This window comes from Chiroxiphia lanceolata, chromosome 1 (assembly GCF_009829145.1).
Source record: "Chiroxiphia lanceolata isolate bChiLan1 chromosome 1, bChiLan1.pri, whole genome shotgun sequence".
NCBI classification, from domain to species: domain Eukaryota; kingdom Metazoa; phylum Chordata; class Aves; order Passeriformes; family Pipridae; genus Chiroxiphia; species Chiroxiphia lanceolata.
This window is the reverse complement of record NC_045637.1, coordinates 39,836,799-39,858,417: the sequence shown is the minus strand read 5'-3', so window position 1 is coordinate 39,858,417 and position 21,619 is coordinate 39,836,799. Positions and strand designations below refer to the sequence as shown.

The 21,619-nt window shown below is 39.6% G+C and overlaps 1 protein-coding gene across 2 annotated transcripts; it reads right to left on the bottom strand.

Moving 5' to 3' along the window:
* Nucleotides 1-412: 412 nt before the first annotated feature.
* Nucleotides 413-12,342, bottom strand: LOC116782012 (epidermal retinol dehydrogenase 2-like). 2 transcript variants are annotated; one of them, XM_032677993.1, is made up of 7 exons: nucleotides 12,303-12,342; nucleotides 11,144-11,497; nucleotides 7,130-7,261; nucleotides 5,237-5,336; nucleotides 3,465-3,609; nucleotides 2,367-2,489; nucleotides 413-1,860 (listed from the first exon to the last, which is right to left on the bottom strand). In XM_032677993.1, exons 2-7 carry the CDS (start codon nucleotides 11,468-11,470, stop codon nucleotides 1,767-1,769), a joined length of 921 nt encoding a protein of 306 aa, XP_032533884.1. In that variant the 5' UTR covers nucleotides 11,471-11,497; nucleotides 12,303-12,342; the 3' UTR covers nucleotides 413-1,766. The 2 variants fall into 2 exon arrangements, with proteins under 2 accessions (XP_032533884.1, XP_032533895.1); XM_032678004.1 differs by lacking the exon at nucleotides 12,303-12,342 and having other exon boundaries at nucleotides 11,144-11,856.
* Between the last annotated feature and the right edge of the window lie 9,277 nt (nucleotides 12,343-21,619).

Sequence of the window (21,619 nt, the reverse complement as noted above, 5' to 3'; positions counted from 1 at the left end):
AGAAGAACGAGTTACTGATTTCTAGGTCTCATAAGAAGATCTAACAGATCACTGTGAGACTTAGAAAGTATAAGCTTTACAAATTCCTTCTTGAGAAAAGCAGATTAGCCTGAAAAAAATAGAACCAAAGAGTGCCCTTGGCTGAGGTTGCAGCAATACAGAGTAAGTTTTTGCAGTATGGCTGTGTAGCATAGGTGAAATATAGCTTGCAAAATAGAACATTATTTCCTTTACATTATTCTTAATCTATTCATGTCCTGTCTATATAATTGGTAAACTTACAACTGCAGATGTAGGTAGTAAGGTTCATATACTTTAGTTCAAGAAACTGAAAATAAGAAAAAGATCCTGAAAAGAGAGTCCTTACAATGTGCTCTTTGGTTGCAGACATTTAATCCTGAAACCTCAGATAATAACGTCACTAACAGGTGTGAGTTTCATTTTACAAATAATTTAAAAAATATATTTTTCACCTCCTGAGCCCTGTTCTTAAGCTCTGCAACACCAGTAATGACATTACATATGAAGATATTCAGGCCCACAATACATTCACAAATATAATGTCACGCCAGTTTGCATTGTCTCCTGTAATCATACTTAAAAATGATCATAGATCTAGAGCCAAATTGCAACATTCATGTGGAATAAGGGAATCCCAATACCCAACATATTTGCTTGCAATTGAGAAAAAGACCATTTTTCACAATTTAGAGCAATTTAGACTTTGTTCCTGTCTCATTAGTAGGAAGAAAATAATTTTTCAATTACTCATCACCTAGAGAGTTTTTAAAAATATAAATCAATAAACCTTGCTTTTCAAAGAGGCAAACTCAAGATAGCTTTCTCATTCTCTCAGCTAAAATTCTCCCTGTAGTATCTACAGGTACATGAAAGAATTTACTGAATGCTCGCATACTTTGGAAACACTGGTGTTAAAAAAATAGTTTTTCATTGGAGTGTGCATTCTTATGAGCGTTTATAGCTGGAAGGGAGCTTGTAAGTATGGGTTTACTTAAGTACAATTGAAATATTGTGGCAAATATGGGCAATAGATGACTACAAAGCCTAGTTTCTAAAAATCCACTCTAATTTCTTAGAGTGGATTTTTAGAAACTAGGCTTTGTAGATTCACTACTACCGCATTTTATTTGTTTATTTTTTAAGTTAAGCAAATTACGAACATTTTATGCTAGCATTTCCTGAAAATTTACATGAGGATTGATTTTTATCAATTAAGTACTTTTGTGCAACTAATCCCTGAATTTCTGCTCTTGAGGAGGTTTATTGTTCTTTATTATCTCTAGGTTGTAGTTTCATTTGAAGACAGTTGAAGGACTTGTCTCCAAACATAAGAAGAGATTTTGCTCAAGAGCCAGCCCATAATTATACAAGAATACATGAGGTATTCCTCTTGTCTGTATTCCTTTTCCCATGATTTACACCAGAATTATGTTCCACACTGACAAACAGGCTACCTCATTGAAGTTTCAGTCTGAAAGCAATACAGTCCATGCCAAGTTGTTACTTAGTCACTTAACATAATACCTATGTAATTTTAAATTTCAGTGATTTTTCAAAGGTTACTCGGAAAATTACCAAACATAAAGACATAAAAGACAGTTATGAAGAGTTAAATTGCATGTTGACCAATGTCAAATATTATACAAGAAATAAATTGTCTGTCAAAGAATAAACATGAATTAAACTTATTTTTTACTGAAAATATTCAATTCCATGGCACTTGCAGTCTTCAGAATATTTTTGTTTCAATCCTTTTCCTTCTGACCAAAGGCTTTATCCATGCTCTCAGGGAACTTGATGCATGATTCGAAGCATAGTATTGTTTTTCTAGGAACGAAACTGATGAGACAAACACGGAGTTAGGTTTGGTTTTTTTAGAAAAATGTACTCTATAAATAAAGAAATCGTAAATTCATTGTATTTGCTCAGTAATTCTAATGTCTGGCAATAACACATTTGGTGTTTCCCCCATGTTACAAGTGGGGGAAATGAATGACAGGCCAAGCCATTTTGCAAAAGCCCAGCCAGCAGTGGAGGCAGTGACTGGAAGCAGACAGTTCTAGCCCAGGCATTACTCCCAGTGTACCATATCGTGAAAATTCTTGAAATTTCTATACTCAACTGTAGCTTAAGACATATATTAGAGACAGAAGGGACCAGAGGAATGCTATTTACCTACACTATTCAAAAATTAAAACCACCGTTTCTTCAAAGTTGGGTACCTATAACTGGATTGACTGCAGGAATATTAACTAAAGGGCTGCTTTTACTAAACATTTCTGCTGATTTTACAGGCATATGGCAAAGGAAAGAAGGCAATGCTAGAAGACAAGTCACATGCTTACGTTTTAAGACCCAATAAGCGTAAAGTTGGAGGCATGATTAGATAAAACTTTTCCTTTTTAATTGCATTCAAGATCTTGCTGGCTACATACTCTGGATCGTAAACAGGAAGCAAAAGAGGTTTTCTGTGAAACAAGAAAAAATTGTTATGGAATTATAAAACTTTGCTTTTGAGATGTATTCTAACACATATGTAATTAACTAACTAACTAACTTTCCCCTCAAATACCCTTGAAAAGGAATATCCAAATCTCTTTGTTCTTGCTATCATCAGAATAAATTGAAAACATTTTGATGATGTTTTGAATCTTAATGGCTTTAGAGCAAGCAGAGTATAATGAAGTTAATGCCCACAATGATTGCAGCATTTGAAAACTTCCAAGCTTAGCCATACTATATTCTCTTCTATGCATAAAGTTCTGCCTTCTGCACACCTCCTCTTTCTCCACTGTGGATGCTGAGGTGACAGCTAAGTGGATCAGAACCAAGTCTGTCTCCAGCCAGGAGAACGGCTGTGCTCTGCATAACATATGCTCCTGCAGGATGATGAATGGTGGAAGCAGGAGCAGAGCACTGAAAAACCAACGTCACTGCTACCGTGCTACTACACCGGTTAATTCAGTGCTTGCAGCCTCTCCAATTACTGCACCCATAGTCTCCCACCAGATACTATCACCACAGCTATTCCCTCGCAGAGAAGTGCAGTACCTGCTAATACAGATCATGGGGCACAGTTAATAATGACAGGTCATGGGTATCCTGACAGCCATAACTGTAATCACACTGCCAAAATTACTTGGGGCAGAGAACATCAGCAGTGTCCATTCTACTGATGAATAAGGCTACCTTTAACCCTTAAATACTGCTGTGCATCCCAAACCATTCCTTGACTGTGAGGTTATTACAGTCCCTGTTGCCCGTCAGTTATTAACTGTATGCAAGACTTGCATTTCTTTAGATCAAAAGACAGTTTTATGTGCCAATAGGGCAAAAACACTGAATTGAAAATCAAATCAACCAGCTAGAGACTGAAAATGGTATATCTTGTGAGTAGTGATTATTTTTTACATACGAAATAGTACGCAATCTGTTTCACTTACGCGCTTTGGAAACCTTTACTTAATTTAGTGTTAATAAAATAAGGGCAAATGATTGTGGTTTTAATGCCATGTTTTCCTGCATGATACAGTTCTGAATTAATGCCTTCCATCATTCCAATGATTGCATACTTGGTTGCAGCATAATCTGAAAAATGAATAAAGAAGAAATATTCAAAATCTCAAAAGCACCACAGTAAATGCTATATACAAAATTTAACTCTTTGTAATAATATTTAATCCATTATATTATTTAGTTCTATAATTAGCAGCCTTCTAATTAGTATTTTAAGCATATTGGTGATGCTAACTCTGAAGGTTAATGACTCTTCCTGTTGTTGATGCACAGTTGTCTAAGGATAAGATTAATCCTTTCCAGAGCAGTTTTTTTCAGTGCACTATAGAGTGATATAGGAAGATGAACTTATTCAACCTTTTATGTGCATTTCCAGATACTCATATAGGAAACAGACATTCTTTCAGTTAGAATGTCTTCACCTTTCAATATCACAGGTTACATTTCAGAAGGAACTGTTTCTAGTGGTAAAATATACCCTACTTATAAATACTGCTTTAGCCTATTACTTGTGATTTACCCTGCAACTTTTTTTTTTTTTTCCCCAGGAAGATGGAATCTGGTAGAATTTTATTTTTGATGAATGTACGGAACTCCATCCTTGGCAATAATCAAAACTTGCCCTCACACAACCCTGTGAAACCTGATCTAAGTTGGGCCTGCTTTTATTTGGATATGTGGACCAAATGACCTTCAGAGATTGCTTCCAACAAAATTATTCTACAATTTTAAAACTGTAAGAAACTAATATAGTGATTTACATGTGGTTTCCTAAAGTTTTTTCAAATCGTTGTGTAAATAGTTGTTAGATACAGTGAAATCCAATTTTGCTAAAAGAGTGACTTCAAAGACTGGCATCAGAGATAGTTTGCTATTCTTCAGGAATTCACCCCCAGTGAATGATGGAAACACACAGCCTAAAAATAAATAGCTAAGGTGTAAAAGGTTAAAACATGGATGCTCAGATCCACTCCCATAAGTCTTACAGTTATATGATGAAACCTGAACGTAACCTATATTGTCAATACCAAATATGACCCAATGATAACAAGTGGCAAATGAACACTACAGTAACACCATCAATCAGAAGAAGAAACAAGAGACACTTATTACACTGAAGTTCAGATTCTTAAAGAGTGTCCTCAGCGATACAATCAACATGTAAGACAGGATTGAGGAAAGACTGAGCAGCAGACCCAGGCTGATGGAATAGGCAGGACTATAACAGACTGCTCTCCTGAGGGAAACAGATGAGGATATTGAGCTTTTAAATAGCTTAAAGCTTTATTTCAATTAATTTTATTGAAAATTCTGCCAAAATGCCTTCTGGACCTGAAAATAATTTTCCAGCTAAATATATAGTTCCAGATATAATCCATGTCTCGGGACTCCAAAGACAACCTGGCATGAGAAAGAGTTAGACAACCTGTATGCAGAGCTTCTTCCCACTGCACACATACGAGCTGTATTGTCCTTATTCTGCCAAGATAAGACAGCCTGTAATCAGACAGTAAAATCTGCAGTGAGCTCCTGGTGCCGCTTGGGCAACGTGACTCTGTCACACTTGTTGGTACAGCATCACCTTTGGCATCCACAGGTTCTCGTCAGCATAGGCTGCTTAAGCCAAACATTTATTAGGTCTCAGAGAAAAATCATTTTTATGTAGATCTAATTTGTAATGGCAGTTGACAATACTAACCTGTCAGTCTGTAGAGTCCCAGTAATCCGCTTGCACTGGCTGTGCTAACCAGGTGCCCACGGTTACAGGCCATCATGGCTGGAAGAAAAGCCTTGCAAGTCTAAAAGAATACACATATATTAAAAAAAAAACCTTTATAAATAGACATGCCAAAAAAGTTGCATTTCAAAATTAGGCTTTCTGAGGCTTCATTATACAAGAAGTCCAATTGACCTTTTATCTCTGTAACAATTTTTAAATGATAGACAACATTTCCTTGAATGACTGCCCTCTATTTGATGATCTAACAGCATTAAAATTGTCTTATTAAAAGCAGCAAACTTTCTATTTTCTCTGCCTCCTGGTTACTCACGATTTGAGTCTATTTGAGACTATTGCCAAAGGTTTGGTACACAAGAGGGAGCTAGAAGTCAACACATCAAGGGAAGTTCAGCTGCCTGTGGACCCTTTTTTTTTTTACAAACTGAACTTCCAGACAACTCCAGCATCCCAGACACCACTGTGGGTGACACTAACTAAGGAGAACACTAGTGTTTTATGAAGGGTTAGATAAAAAAAAGAGACAAACAATAACAATTTTTTTTTCAATAGCTGAGATGTCCTATTTGACTCCAAATGTGAGTACCTAGTATATCACTATCCTCCTGCCCAGTGTTTCTTCAGACCTGTCAGGGGGAACATCTCTCTCAGTTCATTTGCCTGAAATATTTGGAAGAATGATGCAGTGTGGCTGAGGAATGCTTAGAGGACATAGAGGCGACCTCATCACTCTCTTCAACTACCTGAAGGGAGGTTATATTCAGGTGGGGGTTGGTCTCTTCTCCCAGGCAACCAACAATAGGACAAGGGGACATGGGCTCAAGCTCTGCCAGGGGAGGTTTAGGTTAGATGTTAGGAAGAAATTCTTTACAGAGAGGGTTATCAGGCATTGGAACAGCCTACCCAGAGAGGTGGTGGATTCATCATCCCTGGAGGTTTTTAAAAAGAGATTGGACGTGGCCCTTAGTGCCATGATATAATAATTGGAGTTGGATCAGGGGTTGGACTTGATGATCTTGGAAGTCTTTTCCAACCCAATCTATTCTATGATTCTATGACTCTTACTTGCAAGGATTTTCCATGGAGAACCGCCTTTTAACAAGGGAGTTGCAATGCTATATTGTTCCCTGATGCAAGCTGTTCACTCAGGCATATCAATAAAAAATGCAAGAGGGGGCAAGAGTAACACTCCCTCACAACAAAAGCTCCTAAAGGTCAAATGAGAGCCCAAATAACAACAAATTCCTTCAGAGGTAAGAAAATAAAGATGATACTTACTATCCACACTACTTTTCTATATACTTTAATCAGGTCGTGACTAGGAATGAAAGCACAGCCTGAAGACTGACACCAACATGTGCAGCAAAAAATGATTGGAAGAGAATGATTTAGGTTGGAAAAGAACTGAGTCCAGCTGTAAAGCTAACACTGCAAGTCCACCACTAAGTCATGGTTGTGTCTCCCTGAATGCTCCAAGTCCCTTAGACAAAGACTTCTAATGCCAGCAAACAGAGAAGACACATGCCATCATGTCAGCGCTAACTTCAACCACAGCTGTTACAGGTAGAGCACATTTCATGGTACAGTTGCACAAACTTTTGATTTACCAGAGTGCTCAGGCAGGTTTGTGTTAATACTACTGAAACATAATGGGGAGACTGTCAATTTGGTGTGTTTCCAATTACAGGATGATTATGAAAACATATTCTCCCCCAGTCGAGGCCCTTCACATCCCTATTCCAAATTGGGGTTTTGAGGTAGACACCACCATGGTGATTTTCACACCAAAACACTTGACTCTACCTTTTGGTCACCCAGAAAAAAAAAAAACCAAAACAAACCACAAAACTTTACCCAAACTTGAGAGAAGAAGTTGGTTCTGAAGGTCTTTTCAAAATCTGCATCTGAAAGGTCACAGAACTTCTTCCCAATCAGTATGCCAGCATTATTGATTAGAATAGTAACATCCCCAACTTCTTTTTTAACCTGAATAAAAAAACCATAAAGTTTTAGAAGGTATCCTTGCCTCTTGTGCTTTATTTATGAAAATGTTTAATTGATATACCTACTGAAAACATAAGTAGTTAAGAACTGTTATATTGCTTCAGATCAAAGGTCCATCTGAGCCTCCTAGCCCTTGTCTCATGGTGAAAAGCAATAAAAAAAGGACGAGGGCTCTAAGGTCTCCAGTGTACTTAACTTTTCACATGCTGCAACTTCAGAGCTTCCTGAGAGACATGAGGTATCAGTATCTTTGTATTTAATATATCCCAGTGATTCTCCACCCCATCTCACTCCCTGATTTGTTCTAATAGCTCCCTGAACTCCAGAATACTTTTGGCTTCCACAGGAATATAAGGCAATAAGTTACAAAGCTTTAGTGTGCACCGTGAGTGTGCTTTAGCTGCAATCGGAACATTTCTTGTCCCATGTTTTTGGTATTGTGAGAGACTGCATTCCTCAGACAAGCCTGTTTAACCCCTTTTCTATATAATTTCTCCTAAACTGGAAAGAATTCAGCGCAGATTCCTGGGGATACCAATCCTCTGAGTAAAAAGGACATACCATGATATAGATAGATAACCTCACTTGGAAAGGTGGCCAAAATCACTGTTAGCTCAATTTATTATAAAAAGATTTTGGTTTATTATAAAAAGATTTTGTCCCAAGATTTGGATTTATATCAAAGCAGATGGCCAAGATTTATTCATAGTATTAAGAATCAGTCTCACTGCAGAGATTCCTGTGCTAGAGGTGAGTGGTTATCCAGTGTCTCAAAAATTATAGTATGAATACAAAAGCATAAAAATCCCATACATGCTGCTGTCTGGCAATTTGGAAACAGGTACTTCAATCTGATACCCCAACATCTGACCTTCCTGTGGCTCTCTCAGGGAACCTTAGCATTCAGTGAAGACTTGCTTGATAGTCCTTCAGCTGTGTCAGGTTTAATGCTTGTCATAGAAAAACAGGGTTCAGATGTTACCACCATTCCACCTGCACAAACGAATGCAAATCTAGACACTACTGAGTATGGCAGGAATACTCAATTCTTCCTTCATGGGATGTATCTGGGCTTTCTTCCCACTCATATCTTTTAACTGCTATGCCAGTCCATATCATGATCCTCTTTTTCTTCACTTGACAACATAGTTTCACCAGTGTCAGTATTTTATTTAATCTGGTTTCATTTGACCTGTTTACTCACTGCTACAGAACACCTGTGAAGCTTGGCTTCCATTTGCAAAAAGTCAAGCTAACTATTCTACATTACATATTTTGTCAGGTGTCTATTAATTCCTCTCTTTATTATGATTTCTACCAATTTTCTCTAAGACAAGATCATAGTTTGTGGCCTCTCAAGTGCACTTTAAAACTGGAATATTTGCTACTCTTTGTTTCTGATAACCTGTTATAGCAAAACACACCCCCCACATTTCCAGCCCATCAGATCCATATCTGATTTCCTTCAAAATTCCCGGGTGGACACTGCCTGATCCTGAAAATTAGTTGCTGTTCACTTCACCAGTTTATTTCAAAGACCTCTTCTTTAGGGACTTTGGTCGTTTGATTTGCTTCCCAGAAAGAAAGCTTTCATTATTGGAAAATATCTAGTTTTTTCTGCAGTGAGTATATCAAATAAAAACAATCTTTAATTTAACTTTTTTGCTATTGCTTTATCTTCTGGGTCCAAGCTCAAGACTTCTCATATTACCAATCAAAAAAGTTGCAGGTATTTCCAAGAGTAGAGGAGGCCTCTAGATGAAAGACTCTTGAACTAAGAAAATTTCTGGCTTCATCATGACAGTTCAATACATGCAAATATCTATGAAGATGTTGATATTGTTAACAATAATTTAACACCTTAACAGCAATTTCTGAATTTTAAACAGCTCTTCAAACTTTTATTGGTAGGCCAGTCTGCTCCCTGCAGTATAGTGTTTGCTGATATGGGCACAGCAAATTCTGCAGGCTGGAGCCCTGTGGCTCATTTGGTTAACGTGTTTGGAGATTGAAAATTACTAGAGGGCACAGAACAAACCTTTTGAGACTGTGTTAAACTAAGAGCAAACAAATAATTAAAAAATGTTCAGCGTGGACATTTAAGTCCAACAAAGAAATTAACTGCATAAGCCTAAATTAGACCTTTTGATGCATGTCTTTGCAAGAAGAAGATAGCCTTTATGGGAACTGGGGTTTAATGCCAATTTAAAATGTTATCTTTTAAAGAGATTTGATCTTGGCAAATTCTAAGGTAAGTTTTTATTTTTACTTGCAAAAAATAAGATTTGAGAAGAACTGGGTTTTTTATAGTATCATTTCAAATAAAGATCAAATGTCATATATGAAGTACTGACCACAGATTGCTCAGACAAAGTTTTCATCTTGCTTGGAAGGGATAACAGATACGAAGATTGCTGAAATTACTGTAATTGCTACTCCAAAATTGTTGCAGTCATTATCAATGTCTCACACAGGTGTCAGGATCACATCATCTGTACTAAGTCATTGGCAAAGATAATCCTCCTTGAACACTGCATATTGTGTCAGCACAGGACAGACCACTCAACAACTTGCTCATCTGTGTTTACATGCTATTACGGTACAATAAATACACCACTGCCCAAGTAATACTATGGTACCACCTGTGGTTCTTCACATTTAGGACGAATGGCCCTAAGCAGAATTTTTTCTGTGCACAGTCAGCACAGTGTCTGTGTCCCTAATGGTGCTAACAAGGGTGGGTAAAACAATACCTTATTGACTGCAAATGTGAGAATTGCAGTTTCAGATACTTACAGATCCTGAATCCAACTTACCTTTTAGAAGCACTTTGCATTGGGAACATTTCTTGAGGGAAAAAAATGTTTCAAACGTTCATAGCCATGCTCAGAAGGAATTAATTTGTTTTGGTTAAAATTAAAAGCAACAACCACAAAACAAAGCCCCCCCCCCCCAGTTTTCATAGAAAATTAATGTTACATTTCAAGGCTATTCTGAAACAATCTATCAACATTCACATGTCATGAAATATTTTAGCTAATTTCTCTGATATATGCCTTCAGACACTGAACAGTGTATGTTCTCATATAACAGAAGAAGAATTTATCCTTGGATAAAAGGGCAGAATGACTAACTGGATTATAAGTGAGGCTATACTGGGAAATATTTTCAGGCAGTTTAAGGACAAGTAAAAAGTAACAATGTGAATGTCCAATTTCTAGACTCTGACAATAATAAAAATAAAAAAAAGTTTAAAGAATGTAGGTCAGCCCAGCAAAAGAGTTTAAGTTAAAATGGAGCTCTTTTCTACCTTACTTCCCAGCTATATTGACCAAAAAATAAAGTGAAGCTAAATCATCATTTTGAGTGGAGACCCTGAGGACATTTCTGAAAACATCATACCCTCAAAGAACTACAGTTTTCTATACAAATGGGCAAAGGAAAGAACTCCCCTCTTACAACATATACTGTTTTTTTTCTTTTTTTTCTTTTTTTTTTTAATTCTTTCTTGATATCTTGAAGAAATTTCAAAGCCTAAACAAATATATGGAGATAACCTCTGCTGCATGTTTTACCATATTCTTAATATAAAAGAAGTTACTGTCTCACAATGAAGACTAAAAATGGATAAATCTAAACAGAACCTCTTAAATCCAGTTACTTTATTAAGAACATAGTTTAAGGTCCATCCAGAAGTGACTTGTTGAAAAGACAAAGTCATTGCCCTACATGATTTCTTATCTTTAGTGAATAGTAACAGTTTCTAAAAAGAAAAAAAAAAAGAAAAAGAAAAAGAAAAATAATCCGTAGCATATACTATTAAAAAGAAGCAAGAAAAATCAGAAGTAAGAAGCCAAATCTTACCTTGTCTGCCTTTTCATAGACATCCTCTCTACTGCTGCAGTCACAATGATAGACAAACACCCGGTTAGCTCCATTTTCTTGGGCTAATCTGCATGTTTCTTTGTTACCTTTGTCATCGATGTCCCAAAGAACCAAAGTCACTCCTAAAGGAGCAAATTTTAAGGCAATCTGCCTTCCAATCCCATTTGCAGAACCAGTAATAAGAACTATTTCACCAGCAAAAGATTTTTTGCGTAGAGGACATATACAGATGAGATTCTCAATAAATAAATAAATGAAAAATTTCAGGTACTGTAGTAACTTCTGGATGCATCTCAAGTTGAACATGATTTCTCAGGTACAAGCACCACTCTTCTGTAATTCAAATCCAGAAATAAAATACATTACGACACTGAGATATCGACTAAAAAAAGAGGTTGACCTTCAAACAGCCATTTCTTTTGCATTGTTCTTTTGTGCAAGTACAAAATACATTATTAAAGATTTGCTTTGTGAAATATACCGGATCCTTACTACAAGAATTAAAGCAAATATCTTCTGCTAGATCTTATGGACCTTCTGTTTCGTCCTGGGGTCCTCAGCTTCCATTTCCTTTTTTGAGAAGATTTACTCACATACATTTTAAACAGGTATGTTGAGTCAATAGCTACAGAGCACTTTGTTTTCACAACAAGGTGATGTCAGCTGAACAAAAAAGTACTGAACACACTAGTGTTGTATCAACCTTAGAGAAGGAAGGTGTCCTCCTTAGCAGGAAACGTTACCTGTTTCGGGAGGCAGGCAATCGGAACGTTCCCACACTGTGTGTATTTTCCAGTGCCGTACAGCCAAAATCACACCACGTATTCCCATTTGTGAGCAAATTGCCAGTCACAGGCAAAAGCCTAGCAGTTAGGAGCCTTGATTTTCACCCTACATTAGACCTCACCACTTCCTTTAAGGTGTTTGGGGCGGGAAGAGCGAGGCTCAGGAGAAGGAGCGCCCGTCACCGACCCGCCGGGCCCGTCCCGCCGCCGGGCTGTGTCCCGGGGGAGAGGCTCCAATCTCCCCGCGGCTGCGGCCCCCTCTCCCCTTCCCCACTAGCCCCGGCCCTGCCCCAGCGGGGCTGAGCGTCCCTCACTCCGCCCGCTCCACACTCCCGCCGGGCCCCCGCGCTCACCGCCGGCTCCTGCCTGTCCCGCACTGTCCGCCCGCCGCGGACCACGGCTGGTAGTACCCTGCCCGGCCCGGCCCGGCCCGCCCCCAAGGTTGGGCTCCGTGCGGGGGCGGAGGCGGCCCGAGGAGGTGCGGGGTGCGGGGTGCGAGGCCGGGGCTGGGGCAGGCGGCGCTTCCCGGCTGGGCGGGTGCGGGATGCCGGATGCCGGCGGGGCCGCCCGGCTCTGCGGCAGAGGGTACCAAGCCTTGTCGAGGGCATCTATCGGGAGGCAGCTGCCGCTACCAGGTCGACACATCCCGCTGCTGCCGCCACATCGGCGGCCCTCCCACGCCTGGCCGGCCCGACCATCGGAAAGGCACCGCAGGCTCCATCCCGCTTGGAGAACCACCTGGCCAAGGGCTTGGATAGCAAAGGATCTCTCCTCCCCCTGCTGCTACTTCGTAGCAGTTACAAAGTTAAAAACTTCTTACTTTACATCATAAATTACTGTTCACCGACTTGCTGGGATGGGAGCAAAAAGGGAGAAGCTGATCATAAACGTGTCTCCCTAAAACAGTGAAAGCCCACTATCATCATTGTTTCTTGTGGGTCCTCGGTTTTCCATACATGCCTTATCCAACTTTAAAACCACAGTTCTGCACCACTGAAGCATCACTGGTTTTTCCCGAAGTTTGAATAGAAAGCCACACTCCTACCTAGGTCCTCAAGAATGTTCTTTTCCTGTGGTGTTATCTGCTTGTCTCGATCACCTTGACATCTTCCACCCTCTTTACATAAAAAGGCAATAAAGAGAGCACTACTTTATTTGCAGTACTTTGAATTTTGCATAAGTGATACTGAAAGTCTTTTTTATCAGCAAGTCATAGAGGGAAATTATTTGAAAAAAGTCACAGTGTGCTCTGATCCACATAATTCAGATTAGACTTCATGGGGATTCACGGGGTATTTTTCAGTTAAGCTGAAATGAAATTATAGTTCACATAATTTGATGTAATTTACACCAAGAAATATGATGGAAAATTCCAGGTTGTCAGTGTGAATAGTTGTATGGAAGGGATGTGCTTTCATACACAATTAACTGTTGAATATTCTATTTAGGTGCCAGAAAAAGGGGAAGCTGAAATACACTCACTGAGGCTGAAGGCAGATCTAAAAGCCTCAGTGACCTGTGGTTCCAAACAAGGCACCAAGAAATGCAAAATAGGTGGGTAAGGTAACTCCAAGTGTCTCACTGTAATCGGTAATTACATGGCAAAATCAGCAGACTGTGGTGAGAGGAAGCTGAAATGATTCAGCAATGAATTCCTGGTTATGAAACAAACCAGAGGAGATGCTTGTTTATTATTATGACACTTCAAGGTGAACAGCATTGGTGAGGAACAGTGTTGCAACCAGAACTTTGCAAGCTGTAAGTTAACAGGAGGAGCCTGTTTCCAAAGCACGTGGTTATGCAAGTATGAGAACACGTCACTTCCCTGCTCTTATGCTGAACTGACCTAAGAAGCACCTAGCTATCATTCTATATGTAGTGAAAATGACAATGATGATTAAAAATTTGTATACCTAGATTAGAGGCTTTGGTGTAGTAGCGGAGTATTACAGTTTATTGCTAGCTTTAGGTAAAGAGTGGATGTGGTAAGTGACAAGGGACTTGGGGGACACACAGTGATTTCGGATAAGTTACATTCTGCTCACTAATAGCTAGATTTGATGACGCCTTTAGAGACTTGTTTAGCATTTGGAGATTAAATATCTGTGTGGATTTTTGTCTTAGTTTTGTCTCAGTGTTTCATAACACTGAATTTTGTTGTCAAACAGAAACTTATTTTCCTGGCTGATGTATGCACCACAACTTGTCTCTAGCCCCAAACTTATCTTTCTCCACAATTAACTTCAAATTTGTACCAGAAGCTCCATTTCCAAATGATATTAAAAGCACAGAAATGAAATTTTCCACAATGTTTGACTGCACTGGAAAAAAAAGAAGCCATGAGTGGTATTTTTATTATTGACCTTCCAGTAACAAACCTTCATGTCTGGCATTTGTTTTAATCATAACAAAGCTATTAAACATACGACACAGAGCAAATGCACAAATAAATAAATTTAGGTACACCCCTAACAAGGTCAAGAACACAACCACACAACCGAGAATACCTAAAGATGACAGTAAACCAGCATCTTTATGCACCACTGAACATTTTGTATATACTCCATGTTACGAGAACTTAAGAGAAGTCATAGGAGGCTGTCATGGTTTAAGCCCAGAGAGCAACCAAGCCCCACGCAGCCACCCTCTCACTCCCCCACCAGTGGGATCAGGGAGAGAATTGAGAGTGTGAAAACTAGAAAACTCATGGATTGAAATAAAGACAGTTTAATAGGTAAAGCAAAAGCTGTGCACACAAGCAAAGCAAAACAAGGAATTAATTCATTGCTTCCCATGGGCAGGCAGGTGTTCAGCCATCTCCAGGAGAGCAGAGCCCTATCACACATAACAGTTACTTGGGAAGACAAATGCCATAATTCCAAACATACCCTCTTCTTCCTTCCCCCCCCACTTTATATACTGAGCATGATGTCATATGGTATGGAATACCCCTTTGGTCGGGTGGGGGCAGCTGTCCTGGCTGTGTCTTCTCCCAGTTTCCCATGCACCCCCAGCCTCCTCACCAGTGTGGCAGTATGAAAAGCAGAAAAGGCCTTGGCTCTGTGTAAGCACTACTCAGCAATAATAAAAACAATAAAAACATCTCTATATGTAATCACTGTGTTCAGCACAAATCCAGAACAGAACTCCGTACTAGCCACTGTGATGAAAATTAACTCTACCTCAGGCAGAACCAGCACAGAGGCATATCAAATTAAGCCTATCAAGTCTATTACAATAAATCACCATCCTTTATTTCTGCGCATAAGAATCGGTTAAACACATATGCTAAAATCTATCCATGTAGAGAGGGATTTGGCTGAGGTTTTCTCATGGTATAAATCCTCTGGCACACTTACAATTTTCAAGGTGACAGAGTATTTCCATAAGTATATGCTTGTTGTGATACATGGAATTATCAAAACTGCTACAGGCCTTGCATAGTAAATGTAAGTATAACTAATTTTATTGGCCTTTTGATTGGTAGTAAAGATTAGAGTTAGATAATTACCTCCTATTCTCAAGCCATCTGGACCTTTTGAATATTTCTGGTGGATTACACATTGACCAATATCTTTTGGTTGCTGAGAATGTGAAGATATTTACTTGCAAGGTGCTGAGGTGAATGATATTGAAAATCATCTTCACTGCTGAGCCGCAATAGGTGATTTAAATGTATGTTATTAATTACTAGTAATTGCTATATCCCACAGCTTTTTATAAATAGTTATTAAGTATTTATCAATATATTAATAAGACATTTGTGTACTCATCATCATCATCAACATCATGGCTGGGCTTCACGAATGAAGATTTGGGAAGGGTTCTACCCACGTTTGTTACAAGCGCGTTGGTGGCTAAAAAGGCCAATACGAGACAGGCATGTCCGGTTGCAAAAGGCACAGCAGAAAGACTCCTTAGGTGGTATATTCTGCAAGGCACGATTCTTTCTGCGTTGCCTTTTCTCCTCGAGGGTGATCCTGCGTGCTTTCTCAAAAGCATCAGCAGCGTTATAGATGGTGTGTCTCCAGACCTCCCGATTGGAGGCCAGAGTAGACCAGTTATGTTGATCAATATGGCCAGTTATGTTGATCAATATGAGATGTTGTTTCAGGGAGTCCTTGTATCTTCTCTTCGGGGCTCCTCTCATGTGGCAGCCGGTGGCAAGTTCACCATACAGCAAGATCTTAGGGAGGCGGTGGTCTTTCATCCTTGAGACGTGCCCTGCCCAGCGCAGCTGAGTTCTCAGCAACATGGGCTCAATACTTGTCATTGCTGCTTGTTCTAGAACAGATGTATTGGTCACATAATCTGACCAGTGAATGTTTAAGATTGTATGGAGACAGTGTTGATGGAAACGTTCTAGGAGTCGCAGGAGGTGGCGGTAGATGACCCATGATTCGGATCCATATAAAAGAGTAGACAGCACAGTGGCTCTGTAAACACCAATCTTTGTACTTTTCTTCAAGTGTTTATTTCACCAAACTCTTTTATGAAGCTTTCCGAAGGCACTGTATGCCTTTGCTAACCTGTTGTCTATCTCTCCGTCAGTCTTAGCATCCGAGGAGATGGTAATTACCTAGGTAGGTAATTAAACTGCTGGACTGATTTGAGCTCTGATTCACCAATGGTGATATGGGGATGATGGAAGACTTCCTGAGGTACCGGTTGATAGAGAACTTCTGTCTTCTTTAAGCTGACTTCCAGCCCAAAGAGCTCAGCAGCATCTGCAAAGCAGGATGTTAAACGCTGCAGAGCTGCTTCTGTGTGGGCAACAAGGGCGGCGTCATCAGCATAAAGCAGCTCCCGGACAAGATGGTCTTAGTGTGGGCCTTCAGTCACCTTAGGTTGAAAAGGCTTCCATCAGTACGGTATCGAATGTAGATACCGTCCTGATCATCGAGGTCTGCTGTGGCCCTTTGGAGCGTCATGCTAAAAAAGACTGTGAATAGAGTTGGTGCAAGAACACAGCCTTGTTTCACACCATTAGTTATTAGAAAGGGCTCAGAAAGAGCATTGCCATATTTGACTTGGCCGTGCTGATCCTCACGGAGTGAGATGATGATTTTAAGGAACTTGGGGGGACAACCTAAGTGTTCCAAAATCTACCATAAACCTTTTCTGCTCATAGCATCAAAAGCCTTGGTGAGGTCAACAAAGGTTACATAGAGACCTTTGTTCTGTTCCCTACACTTCTCTTGCAGTTGTCTGAGAACAAATACCATGTCTGTGGTGCTCCTGTTGGCTCTGAAACCACACTGACTTTCAGGTAGAATTTCTTCAGCTATAGTGGGTATTAGTCTGTTCAAGAGTATTCTTGCCAGGATTTTGCCAGCAATGGAGAGCAGAGTAATACCACAGTAATGTGAGCAATCTGATTTAATTCCTTTCTTCTTATACAAAGTGATGATGACCCGGAAGCCTCCGTGCATCCGCGGCTGGCCCCCGGGCACGTCCGCGGTGGGAGAAAGGAGACGAGGAGCCTCGCCGGCGGGTACTGAGCCCTCGTGGGATAAGAGAGGGGAGCTTTGGAGCACAGAGGTTTTGTACTATCAGCATGTAAAACTACCATCAAAAAGAAAAATATGGACTTAGTAGAATGAGATTACTTTATGAAATGCTTGATGAATAAATATTTTACTGGGCAACTGAATGACTTTTGTTTGTATTTTAAAACTTAATATAAGCCATTCACAGGCTGCAAACAGATGTGACAAAAAATGCTTTGATAAATACAGACAAATTAAGTGATATTTTAACATTTTCTGACAAAACTAATTTCTGCAGACTCTAACAGTTATTTAGATCTCTGTTGAATTTGTGGAAGAATTTTATTTGTCATTCAAAATGGTTTGATATCGTATCATTTCTGACAATTAACGTAGTTGTGCAGATCATGAGGCAATTTGCATTTATATATTTGGAGAAACAAAACATAAAAAACCCCACAAGTATACCTAATTCCTCAAAAAGTGAACTGTTTAGCACTGATAAGGACTGGTGAGGAAAAGCAGCTCTCTGCAGGTCACTAGGTCTGTTAAGTTAGTGAATTGATATTATTAAAATAAAATGTCCAGGTTTATAAAGACCCAAACAAGAAGCATATAGCCTGTCTGTGATAGTGAATTTAGTCATGTGATTTAATTTTAAGAGTAATCCAATATAGTACACAAGATTAAAAGTGGGAATCCCTTATTACACAGCATATGCGACATCCTTAACTCTCTAGACTTAATAATTTTAACTGTCAGAAGGTCAGGAAAAGCTCCTATTGTTTTCTAAATGTGTCAAAACACACTTCTGACCTGTAGAAGTCAAAGGCATCAGGCTGAAATCTCACCAGACAGCTATGATTTATGTTAAATGAAATCAAAGTAGTATTTTTATTAATTCACCAGAAGGAAATAAAATCCTCAGTGCAAACTTAATGTATCCCTTGGATCTGTGCATATTCTTTCTAAAAGCTTTGGCCAAAACTCAGAACTACAACAGAGCACCCAAAGGCAATGCACTCTGCAGTGAACCCGTCATCCTACCTCAAGATGAAGTTCATCAGTGATACAAGGGAAGTGCTTGTATGCATTATAAATGAAGAAAAAAAGGAGTTTCAGCTCACAAAACTTGGATCTTGTGTCCTGAATCAAAGCATGAGTTTCTTGCTTTCCAAGGAATAGCAGGGAGCAGGGAGGACCTCTTTTCCTGTTTTTGTTTTTGTTTTTTTCCTTCTAATTGGTTCAATATACTTCATCACACAGTCAGCCAAACTAATTTAATCTCCATTGAACTGAAAATTAGGAGTTGCTGTATCAGATAGCTGTTGTAATACTGCTGGGGCATAATCCTGGAAATAACTATAGGCCATTTTGGCTATAGGAGGGTTTGTACTTCTCACAGGCATTTGAGAAAGAATTCTAGTACTGTAAAGAAAATCCTTAGCTATTGAACTTAAGCCATTCTATAGAAACATCCTGCAGAGACATTTCAGCTCAGATCCCTACAGCTGTGTAGATGTGTAGGGATCCCTCTGCAGGCCTGTGCGTGCCACATCTATCTTCAAAGGTGTTGCTTATCTGCATCCACATCTAACCCTGCAGGTGCTTAGTGTTCTGCCACTTTGTAATTACAATGTCAGTCAAAGGGCAACTCTACCCCGTGACTGAGAAGGCACTTGGACTATGTGCCTCGCCAGCACCACCTTTGTATCCCTTGCTAGCTGGTGGTATCCAGGTGTGGTGTCTGTGAGAGTCATACCTGGTGTAGGGGCACCAATGCTTGTTTGCTACTTCATTCCAATTAAAACACACAGCCGATGGTACCATTCCTTAGGAAGAGGGCACAAAACACGGAGCCTGTCATTTTTGTGCCTAAAGACACTTAAGAATTTAAGCTGCAGAACCTCACATCCCTGGAAATGGGTGTCATTTGGGAAAAGCTGCTGCTGACTGTGTTCTTCGAGGAAAAAAAATGATACCTTGGAGACGATTTTAGGTAAATGAGTAGAGGACAAAACTATAAAGTTTTCTCTTGCATGTAGAAAACTGGCTTTGCTTCCCAGGTTGAAATATCACATTCCCCAAAAGAAGCCAGGAAAGAGAATGATGTCTTCTGTAAGTTAGTCAGACATACAAAGTCTTTTCGTATGTAGTCTGACCAGTTCTTCCTGTCAAATGGTATTCCCTGCCTCCCAATTAATTGAAAGGCTGAAATTATTTATGACTCAGGAAGTATATTTTCTTTTATCTCTTTAACCCTTTTCAGCCTGAATGACAAGCAATTGGGCTAATTTACTAGGAGGGATTCTTTATTTGCAGGTAGGCATAATGGCACTTGAATGCACTCATAAATAATTTACATTTTTTCTTGTATATTGAAAAAATGAGCACTTATTTAAGTGGTGGTACTGCTGAGGACTACAGAAATGGATTACCCAATCTTTTTTAGCCTGACTAAGCAGTGTCACTGTGCTGCTGAAGAGCCTAATAGTGATGGGGCTGTAATAGCAGTGGTGGGGAGCCTAATAGTAAGTGGAAGAAAAGATGGTATTCCTGCTCAGGAAGGATCTCTTTTCTGAGAACACTTTCTGAGATCACAGACTGGGTTGGATTAGGGACTCTGAAATGCAACAGTACAGAGCAGAAGGGAAAGGGGATAGGGTGATGGAAGTCCGGGCACATAGGCTGACAACCTGCTGTTTTATAGTAGCTGGAGCTTTCTCAAGGTGTGACTCAGTGCTTCTACTGAATAATCAAATAGTCTGAAAATCACCAAACAGAGAATAATTATGCCAGGAAAAACTGCCATCAGGACTCCAGAACAGCTGGAGTATACCAGCAGTGCCAGCAAAACACAGAAGACCTCAAAGCTGTACAAGAATTGGAGGGGAAGGTGTCTTCAGTAGTGAGTGATGTTATTCAGAAAAGGATCTCCTCTAAGAATTTACCTTTACCTAATGCTATGCCTATTTATTTTGTCTCATGTTAAGGTCAGTTAGTGATTTAATTACTCTTTTCATTAAGATACTGAGAAACTGAATGACAATGGTATTCATATTTACATAAAGAAGGTAGAGCAGATGCTGCCATGTTTTTGGTCAGACTTCACCAGTGACCTTAGCCTTTCAAGGGTCCGCAAGGACTGGTGCTGGGACAGTGAAGTTAGGAAATTTAAAAGGCTTTTGCGGGCACCACATGTTCTGAATGGTCATGATGTTGTGAGCAGATTCATTTATGCAGTTATGGTGAAACTCCTTGAGTCCAAGGGATCTCAAGAATTCAAAGGGAGAAGCTATTACTTCTGATCCTCTTAATCCGGTCTGAGAACCTCGTTTCAGAATTTTTGTCTCAGTTACTGCAGAGAAACTCAGTATGATGGATACTCAGGAGTAAAGCACCTCTCCTATCTTGGGTCTGCTGATCCACAGCTTGGTAAGCAAAGTTTAAGCATGCACAGGCTTCCATAGAAGTTCTTTGCTTTAACTGGTTTCCACTGGTTCTGCTCAGATGGAAGCTGACAGCTTTTTATTTTCTGGCTGATGGGCAAAGAATGACTTTGCCACATTAACCGTTTCATTTGCTGTCCTAGCATGACAGCTATGCTGTATTAACAAAAAAATAAAATAAAAAAGGTATTTTTCTGCGTAATACTTTTCTAGATGGAGAAATGTGATGCAGTTGAAATTTCAGCCCTATTTCCTGCCCTCGTCAGATAGTTGTTGAGGAGATGAAGATGGAAGTGTAGAAAAATGTGAAAGTCCTACTGTAAAACCCTTTCATACTGCAGGTCATGATTGAAAAATGCCAGTGTATATGTTCCAAGAGAGGCTTATGTGGCTTGTCTGCCTCAACTGCTTTTATGAGAGAAAATCACCTATTATTTGTGCTGCTGCTGCCATTGTCTCCTCTCATGAGAGGGGAAAAAAAGCGTTACCTGAATAAGTGTTTTAGAATATTTTCCAGGGCATTAAGTCCAAGAATTAAGATGCAGATTCCCATAGGAGCTGTTTTCATTACTCAGAGTCTTGTAATTTTATATGGATTGGAATCGAGATGAGCTCGTATCAGACGTATGCACACAGATCTCAGTGCACTTGGAGTGCAAGTCAGTACATACATTTAAACTTAGTAGGAAAGTACAGGATTGGTAGGATCTTTTGCAAGTGGTCACATGGGCT

Excerpts from the sequence above, each read along its gene's own strand:
- LOC116782012 (XM_032677993.1), bottom strand. The coding sequence starts at position 11,470 with ATGTTCAACTTGAGATGCATCCAGAAGTTACTACAGTACCTGAAATTT. Across the intron at positions 7,262-11,143 it reads TCTATGAAAAGGCAGACAAG|GTTAAAAAAGAAGTTGGGGA; the intron begins GTAAGATTTGGC and ends TTTTTTATTCAG. Across the intron at positions 1,861-2,366 it reads CGCTTATTGGGTCTTAAAAC|TTTCGTTCCTAGAAAAACAA; the intron begins GTAAGCATGTGA and ends TTGTCTCATCAG.